Source organism: Lynx rufus, unplaced genomic scaffold, assembly GCF_022079265.1.
Source record: "Lynx rufus isolate CCGP_SWC_20201006 ecotype Redwood Valley unplaced genomic scaffold, mLynRuf1.p SCAF_9, whole genome shotgun sequence".
NCBI lineage: Eukaryota > Metazoa > Chordata > Mammalia > Carnivora > Felidae > Lynx > Lynx rufus.
In genome coordinates, this window is record NW_025814897.1 from 101,253,839 (window position 1) to 101,263,021 (window position 9,183).

Below are 9,183 nucleotides of genomic sequence, written 5' to 3' on the forward strand. Positions count from 1 at the left end.
TCTTGTTAGATTCATTATTTTATTCCTGAAAAAACAAACTGATTTACTATGCTAGAGATTGTTCAACCCTTGTCATGCAGTTGATGATTCAAATCATTTTGCAATTAATATGTTTCAGTGAATATATTTATGGCAGGGCATTTTATGATAATTGATTTTGTACACATTCATTTTTAGGGAAATATCTCCAGACATGTAAACCAAAACTTAAACAAATAAATAAACTCTTGGATCGTAATATTTTTGCAATGTTTGTAAGTTATTTTAAACTATTTTATCATGTAGTATGATTTCATATGTATGTTTCCAAAATAAAACTAATCACCAGTTCATCAAATACGTGCAGGTCAAGAACGGTTCCCTCGAATGACAATCAGGTGGTTCATGTTCCAGGGACGGCTTTGGCGGGGTGTGTCAGCTCTGTCAGCTCACTGTACCTTGTACAGAAGCCAACCTTTTGCTGTTTGTTGTATTGAACGGCAGAAGTTGACTTTCACTCATGAAACTTTAAAGGGACCCAAGCATATCTGGTCACTTAAAGATAAGACACAAATAGGATGGATCCTCAAAAAACTGATGAAAAGAACTTCATCAACATTAAAATCTGTTGCAAACGTTCCTTGGTGGTAAAAGACAGTGTTAAGAAGTAAGCCACAGGCTATGAATAAATATTTGCTATATATACATCTTTGCCACATGTATGCACGTGCACATGGTTGACAAAGGATTTGTTTGTAGAACATATGAAAGAAAGCTCTTCATACTCAAGACAAGAAGACAAAGGATCTAGTCAAAGGTGAAATATGTAAGCAGACACTTGACAAAACGAGATAAATGAATAATCGTTACGCACATGAAAAGACACTAAGTATTATTAATCATCAGTGAAATTCATATTAACGCTGAGATACTGCTGCACATCGGAATGGCTAAAATAAATAAAACTGAAATATCACGTACTGGTGAAAATGTGCAGCAAGCAGATTGCTCACACATTTCGGATGGAGGTAAAACATAAAATGACTTTGGGAACAGTTTAGCTGTGTCTTCTGAAGTTATGTGAACACTTCCCATGGACCTCAACAATTCTCTTTTTCAGTATTCATCTGTAAGATACGAAATCCGACTTATTTATTTTAACTGAAGAAAAAATTGTTCTCTCTGGTACACGCAATAATATAGGAAATGGAAAAGAATAGGAAAAATAGTGTGTGAGAGATATTTTTGCTTTTATAAACTTTTTTTGACTTTTTGCCTTTAAAAAGTGATTTTTCTAGAAGGAGTAGTTTGTCTTTCATGAAGAGCTCTTTCTAGAAACCTATCAAGGATAAACAAGAGTTGGCAGGAAAGATATGACAAGTTTTTGTCAGTTTAACATAGAGAAACTTAAATTTACGTAAATAAATAAAATATGCTACTATATAAACTTGTTAATATACTTAAATCTTTTGCATTGTGCCTTTGGTAATCTTATAGCATCTATGTTACCAAGACTTTGAAAACTGTACTGATGAGGTATAATCGTCCTGTCACGTAATTGTCCTTTTGAGATTTGAGGTAAGGGTGACACTTGTTTATGGAAGAATGGTTTTCAAATTGTTATGAATTCTGAGAAAAGACAGATGCTGTATCCATGAGTAAATGTTTGGTGAGGACAAGAAATGAAGTACTCTTGGCTCTAAACAGAGGGAGATTAGAAGAATGATTTGTCATAAAAGTCATAGAAGTCATAGAAGTCTTGCTGATATAAGAGGGGGAAGAGAGGTTCTCTGAAAATAGGAAAGAAACCATTAAAATCATCCCATGATCCATCACTGTTCCTTCAGCGTAGCTGGCTTTTGAGAGAGACCTAGCTCCTATGTAGCTCCCTCAGATCTTAAAATGTGTAGTGTTTGTGTTCTGTCCTTCTCGTGTTGGAGTTTAACTTTCTCTTCTGCAGCTTAATAGCCAGACAAATACTGTGAGAGGGGAGAGATGGTCAAGCCTTTGAGCAAGGTCTCAATTCTCTTGTGAGATATTTTTTTTCTTAAACACCATGAAATTTCCCAGGACATTTCAATCTGTCTCTCTGGTTCACATACCCAGCCTCCCACAGAAACCTAGAACATAACAAAGGCTCTGTAGGGAAAAATTAATAATGAGTTTAGGATTTCTTTACTTTTCAATTTATCAGTAAATTCTTTTTTTAAAACATTTAAAAATGTTTACTTTGAGAGCAAGATGGAGAGAAAGGCAGAGATGGAGAGAGAGAGAGAGAGAGAGAGAGAGAGAGAGAATCCCAAGCAGGATCCATATTGTTCATGGCAGAGCCAGCCAGACACGGGACTCCATCTAACGAACCATGATATCATGACTTGAGCCAAAATCAAGAGTTGGACGTGTAACCAACTGAGCCACCCAGGCACTCCCATCACTAAATTTTTAGAAAACTTTATCAAATAAATTTCCTGTGTCTCCACAAAGCACTGCTAGATTATTTTCTCAGTATTGACCCTCTGCAAGGGCCAAATCTCCTCAGCTTGTTCCCCGAACCAGCAAAAAATGTGAATGTGAAGGAACATCTGGTGACTGTCAGTAAAAGAAGTCATATGAAGAGTTCTTCAAGCAAGAGGGAGACAGATGGATCTTGGAGAATAACCATAGACCATGGAAAACTCAACCAAATAGTAGGCCTCGGGCAGATGAATATGGGTTAAGGCACATAACATGCAAACATTGATTTGGCAAATGTATTATTTACCTTTCTAATTGTGAAAGGAAATCAGAAAGAATTCACATTCCCAGTGTGCAGAGGTGTAGTGGTGGGGAGCAGAGGCAGGGCAGAACTGATGCCAATCCCAGTGTGCGAATGACAATGCAGATCTCTGGGATTCATGTTGTAATGCCCGAAGTTCCGAAACCTCCCACAAAAGTCCACCAGAGTCGTAAGTCAAAGCCAAGCGGCAAGGGTCGTTTATTGCAGGTTCGAACCTGGTCCTCTGCGCACTCGTCGCCGGTGACGCAAGAGGCCACGATCAGGGTTGGTACAGCGTTTTTATAGACAGAGACAAATAGCACAGGGGAGGTTTCAAATTATGAGGGGCCTGATTAGTTGATTTTAAAGTAAGGACATTTGTTGTTCTCTGATTGGGCGTCCTTTGTCTGTCCTTTGGCGGGAAGGCTTTGTCTGTTACTTGTGGCGGGAGGAAAAAAAGGGGGAAGGGGGAAGGGGGTAGGGTAGGTGAGGAATGTGCTAAGCAAGCAGGTTTACAGAAGCGAGAAATGCCGGTTAGTTTATGTACAATCACTCATTCCATTACATATCAGACTACATTTAGGAAGGTTTACAACCCATTCTACTACACAGCGGGTTACATTCAGGAAAGGCCTCACAATGCTCATAGCAAACAGCAAGCAAAACAGACTTCTCAGCAATTGTATTTCTTATCAAAGATCCATAATAAGCAGAAAAGAGAACTTCAGCTTTAAACTAAGGCAGGGCTGTCATTTGGATTTAAAGCTGTTCTTTTCAATGTCACTTACCACAGATGTTTCTATTCCTTGTGATAAATAGCCTCTGTTGTGTTAGGGTCCCTGCAAGAGTAGGGTAAGAGATAGGTTGTCAGGGGCCCAGGGAGAGTGTTGAATGGATCTAATTGGGTGGTATTCAGGTAAAGTAGACCCAATGGATTGGTTGGCACCCATTGTTTTTAGAGAGTTAAACATGCTTCCAAAATACATTTGTCAGGTGAGTAGGTGGCTCAGTTGGTTAAGCATCCAACTTGATTTTGGCTCAGGTCATGATCTCGCAGTGATGAGATCAAGCCCTGTCTCAGGCTCTGCACTGACTGTGTGCAGACTGCTTGGATTCCCTCTCTACCTCTCTCTCTGTGCCCCTCCCTGACTCCTGCTCCAGCTCTTTCTCTCTCAAAATAAATAAATAAATAAATAAATAAATAAACTTAAAAAAATTTTAAAAAACCAAAATACTTAGTCATTTTTAAAAACGTACAGACACAAAAAGATTATAATATTCAACTGTATTAGTACAAACTTGGAAGAATAGATTGCCCATATTTGAAACACACACACACACACACACACACACACACACATTTATTTCAATGAAGCAAATCAATATTTCCAAGGACAAAAATGATTATTTTATGTTAAATGAAAAATCCAGAATCCAAGTTCTCTTGTTTATACATCTCACAACAAATATATTTTGCAGAGAAAAAGAGAAAAATCATACAGTGAATGTTAATAGCAGTTATCTCTGAATGGTTGCATATTAGCTGATTTATCCGTATCTTTGTTTACTCTAGTTACCGTATTTTCCAAGTCAGTGTGTATATTTTCTATAATTACATTTTTAAAAGAAATTCATGCTGTAGACTTGGTGACATTGTCTCCAGTGATGTAGAAGAAATTGCATTCTTGTAAAACGCCACACAAGCTAGCACTCAATCTCATTTCTGAGTTTGTGATGTAAAAATAAAAGTTGAGTACTAATTCTCCAGGGTCTAAATCTCTGAGGTCATGGAAGCATACATAAACCCTACATTTCGGTCCTAGGAGTCAGATTCTCTCTCTCTTTCTCTCTCCCCTTTCTCTGAGTTTCTCTGGACACTAAGAAATATATTCCTGTCACACTAATTAAAATTTATTCTCTACTCCCGCAATATTTACCAACTGCTCAATATGTTTAATAATGTTTGAATTCTGAGTTGGAACTTCCTTGGAGACTGTTAATAATAGCACAGGATCTTCAGGTGAGTTGGTATCAGGCTGGCTGATGTATTTTGTGTAATCTTTCATTTATATGGGGGACCTGCAGCCTTTGAGACAGGGAATACTCTTTGCTGGTCTAAATGACATAATGTCTCTGAAGTCGGTCTTTCTAACAGCTCCCGCTGATGAGCTGTGATTTCTTCCTCCTTCGCTAGGGTATCATCCCAATTTTTACTTCGAGAAGAGCTACCATGCTCCTAGCATAGTAGAATCACACTGAAAACTTCAAAAGAATATTGTAAAAACTGAGACTGTCCTCAACATCTCAAAGTCCTATAGATAGGCGATAAGAATAACATGTATAAAGTCGTAGTGAACGCAACAGATCATGACATTTTGATTTCCTGAGGAAAGAGACCTGGGCTTCCCTGTGGCATCCCAGATGTACCCACCTATCTGCAGCTGCCCACTTTGGCCCTTGACCTATTTCTTAGATTAAAAAAAAATAATACAAGGGCTTTAAAATAATATTAGTTAGTGATAGCACTAAGAATTTTTTTTTTTAAACAGTGAGGGTGTGGAAGCCCACACCTACTGGATTCCACAATTTTCAGACTCAGTGCTAAGTACATTAACATCATTCCCTAAAATAATGTTGATACACGCATGCAATATGTATCATCATGTCATTATTGCTGACAAAACTGAGGTTCAGAAAATTTAATTCATCAAAGATCACAGAGTAAGTGACAAAGCCTGAAATTGAATTTAAATCTAGGTTCCCAAGCACGGGCTTCTTTCATTATGCTGGACTGTCATTAGCCTTTGTCCCTTTCCCACCCATTCCTTCTCTGCACATAGAAAGCACATGTTGTTGAATATCAAAAAACAGCATTTAGCTATGAGGGAAACAATAGTTTCTTTCTACCTTGACCTGGTCAGACAAAACTAAAATGATGTCTTTGTTTATGAGATTCATGCTAATAGATTTTAATTAACCTGAATATTTTAGACATGTGCCTGTTACTGGCTAACTTATTGTTTCAAAAAAAAAACAAAAAAATATTGTTAAATGGTTAAAGATACTTCTGTGGCTAAGGACTGCTTGTGAATACAAGATGCTTCTGCTTTCTCAAAATAACAGGTACAAGTAAACAAAGATGGCATGACTCAAAACAAGATAATCATATATATAACGTTAATCAAAACCAATGGCCCCACCAGAAATTTTCCGGGTCATAATGTAGCCATTGCTGCTTATTGCTGTAACGTCTAGCTTGAGAAGCTTGAGCAAAACACGTCGTAAATTGCTCTTTAATTTAGATATTCTATGAGTATTTAATATTATACATGCCTAGTAAAGTTATCAGATTAAAAATAATAGAAAGTTAAAAAGATAATAATTAAGGAATCTAGATGAGTATGTTGAAAGCAGCAGGGGACACCTGGGTGGCTCAGTCGGTTAAGCGTCTAGCTCTTGACTTCAGCTCAGGTCATGATCTCACTATTGGTGAGACCTACTCCTATGTTGGGCTCTACGCTGACAGTGCAAAACCTGCTTGGGATTCTCTCTCTCCCTTTTCCTCTGCCCCTCCCCTCATGCTCTCTCTCAAAGTAAAAAAAGAAATAATAATAAACTTAAAAAAAAAAAAGGAAAGCATTAGTGACAGTGAGAAAATAGGTAGGAAAGAAAACACAGAAGTGGGGGTAAAACATGTCACAAGTGGAACTTTATTATTTTACCAGGTTCCTACATTGTTTTTGGAACACTGAAGTAATTATTGTAGCATTTGGATAGAATCAGTGGAAAGCTTGAAGATATGCGGGGCTATGTTCTGTCCACATCCACATATTTTTTTCAAAACACGGAAATTCTTGCAGTGCCTTATAAATGTTGCCTTCCCTGAGCCTGGGGTTGAACATCATAACTATCGAAGTGTTATCGCCTCTAATGTTTTACATCTGATCCTCGCTTTATAAAATTGAGTGCTACATTTAGCTGCATTGTTATATTAACCCCCTGAAAAAGGGCAGATCTTCAGAATGACGGAACTGTGAAAAATACATGTGGTCTACAACAATGTGGTGTAGTTTTCTGTCTGTTCCCTAAATTTAATTGGAGTTCTGCCATTCAGGATCAATTTCAAAACCGAGCTCATCACTGGGAAGCTGTGCGGCCTCAAACGAGTTCCTTAACTTATATATGCCTCCCCATCCTTAAGTAAAATATGAAGCTCCTTGTTTTACGATTCACAGTGCTATTTGAAGATTTCAATCAATGCATTTTAAGGTTTTAGCACAATGCCTGCCACGTGGTGAGTACAATAGAAATGCGTGATCATGATGATCATTGCTACTGTTCTTAGTATTATTTCAGATTCTTCTCCAACCACAAGCATGTTGCTCCTGGAAGGAAACCACAGTACTGGAGCCACATTCACCCTCTTGGGCTTCTCAGAATATCCGGATCTGCAGATTCCCTTGTTCCTGCTATTCCTGACCGTCTACACTGTCACTGTGGTGGGGAACCTGGGCATGATCATGATCATCAGGGTCAGTCCCCAACTCCACACCCCCATGTACTTTTTCCTGAGCCACTTGTCCTTTGTCGACCTCTGTTACTCCACTACAGTTACCCCCAAACTGTTGGAGAACTTGGTTGTGGAAGACAGAACCATCTCTTTTATAGGCTGCATGGTGCAATTCCTCTTGGCTTGTATATTTGCAGTGTCAGAAACGTTCATGTTGGCAGTGATGGCCTATGACCGCTTTGTGGCAGTTTGTAACCCTCTACTCTACAAAGCTGTCATGTCCCAAAAGCTGTGTGCATCGTTAGTGGCGGGGCCCTACACATGGGGTGTAGTCTCTTCCCTGACACTCACCTATTTTCTCCTGACATTGTCCTTCTGTGGCTCTAACATCATAAATAATTTTGTCTGCGAGCACTCTGTCATTGTCTCTGTGTCCTGCTCTGACACCTACATCAGCCAGGTGCTTTGTTTTGCCATCGCCATGTTCAATGAGGTGAGCAGCCTGGCAATCATCCTCACTACTTATATTTTTATTTTTGTCACTGTCATAAAAATGCCTTCTGCTGGTGGGCGCCAAAAAGCCTTCTCCACTTGTGCCTCCCACCTGACTGCCATCACCATCTTCCATGGGACCGTCCTGTTCCTTTACTGTGTACCCAACTCCAAAAACTCATGGCTCATAATCAAAGTAGGTTCTTTATTTTATACCGTGGTGATCCCCATGCTGAACCCTCTAATCTATAGCCTCAGAAACAAAGATGTGAAGGAGAGTGTCAGGAAATTAATAAATCACTCACTACAATTTTGTCAAAGGTGTGGATTTTCAAAAGAGATTTGATTTATTATACGGAGAATTACTCAATGCTTCTAGTAGAGATGACAGTTCAAAGTATTTAGTCAATTCACCACATTTTGAAATCTACTGTTGTAATAAACCAGTTATTTGATCATTGATTTCTGGTCACTTCAATGTGTTGTAAAAGAACTATGAGCAACAGGTGAAGAAACATAGTGTTGTGGGTTGAATAGTGTCCCCCCAAATATCCAAGTCCATCCAGAAGCTCAGAATATGACCTTATTTGAAAACAGGATCTTTACAGATGTAATAAAGGTGAAGATTGAGATGAGATCGCCCTGGATGAGGGTGGGCCCTAAATCCAATGAGTGTGTCCTTATAAGAGACAGAAAAAGAACACACGGAGAGGTCTTTGTGAAGATTAGTGCTCTGCTGATACTGAGTAGGGGGCTCTAGGAGGATGCAAAGAAGGCTTCTCCCCTAGCATCTTCAAAGGAAGCATGACCCTGCCAGCACCTTGATTTCAGGCTACTAGTCTTGAGAACTATGAGGAAATGCACTGCCCTGGTTTAAGCCACCACGTTTGTGATAACTTACTGCAGCAACTCTAAGAAACTTATCTAACAGTAAACAGCAGACCATAAAATCCAAAATCCATAAATCCATTGGATTACCATGCTGGCATGATAAATCATTTCTCAATTCCATTTAAACATTGAGAATGTTAGATGATGAGATGTTTGTTTATTTGTTGCTTGGTTGGTTGGTGGTTGGTTTTTTTGGTGGTGATGGGGGCGGGGTTTCCCGGGATCCTGAGCTGATGGCCAAGAAAGAATTCTTGAAGACGTCTTTGGTGCAAAAAGGTGATTTTATTAAAGCACGGGGACAGAACCCGTGGGCAGGAAGAGCTGCCCCAGGACCACAAGGAGAGATTAGTTATATACTACGGAGTTGGGGAGAGGTAAAGTCCAAGGGAAGTTTCCAGTGAGATTTTCAGATGCCAAAGAAGATTCCCAGGATAGCGGAGGCCTAGCTATTGTCACGCTAAGGTTGTTTTCCCCTCTAGCAAAGCATTAGCATTAAGACAGAAGGCGGTTCCCTGAGGAACATTTTGCTCTGGCTGCCTCAAGTATTTGTCAATGG

The 9,183-nt window shown here is 39.1% G+C and overlaps 1 protein-coding gene across 1 annotated transcript; it reads left to right on the top strand.

Annotated features, from left to right (window-relative positions):
• The first annotated feature begins 7,110 nt into the window (after window positions 1–7,110).
• Window positions 7,111–8,082, top strand: LOC124506041 (olfactory receptor 5D13-like). Its single transcript, XM_047072050.1, has one exon. It carries the CDS (start codon window positions 7,111–7,113, stop codon window positions 8,080–8,082), a length of 972 nt encoding a protein of 323 aa, XP_046928006.1.
• Window positions 8,083–9,183: the final 1,101 nt, after the last annotated feature.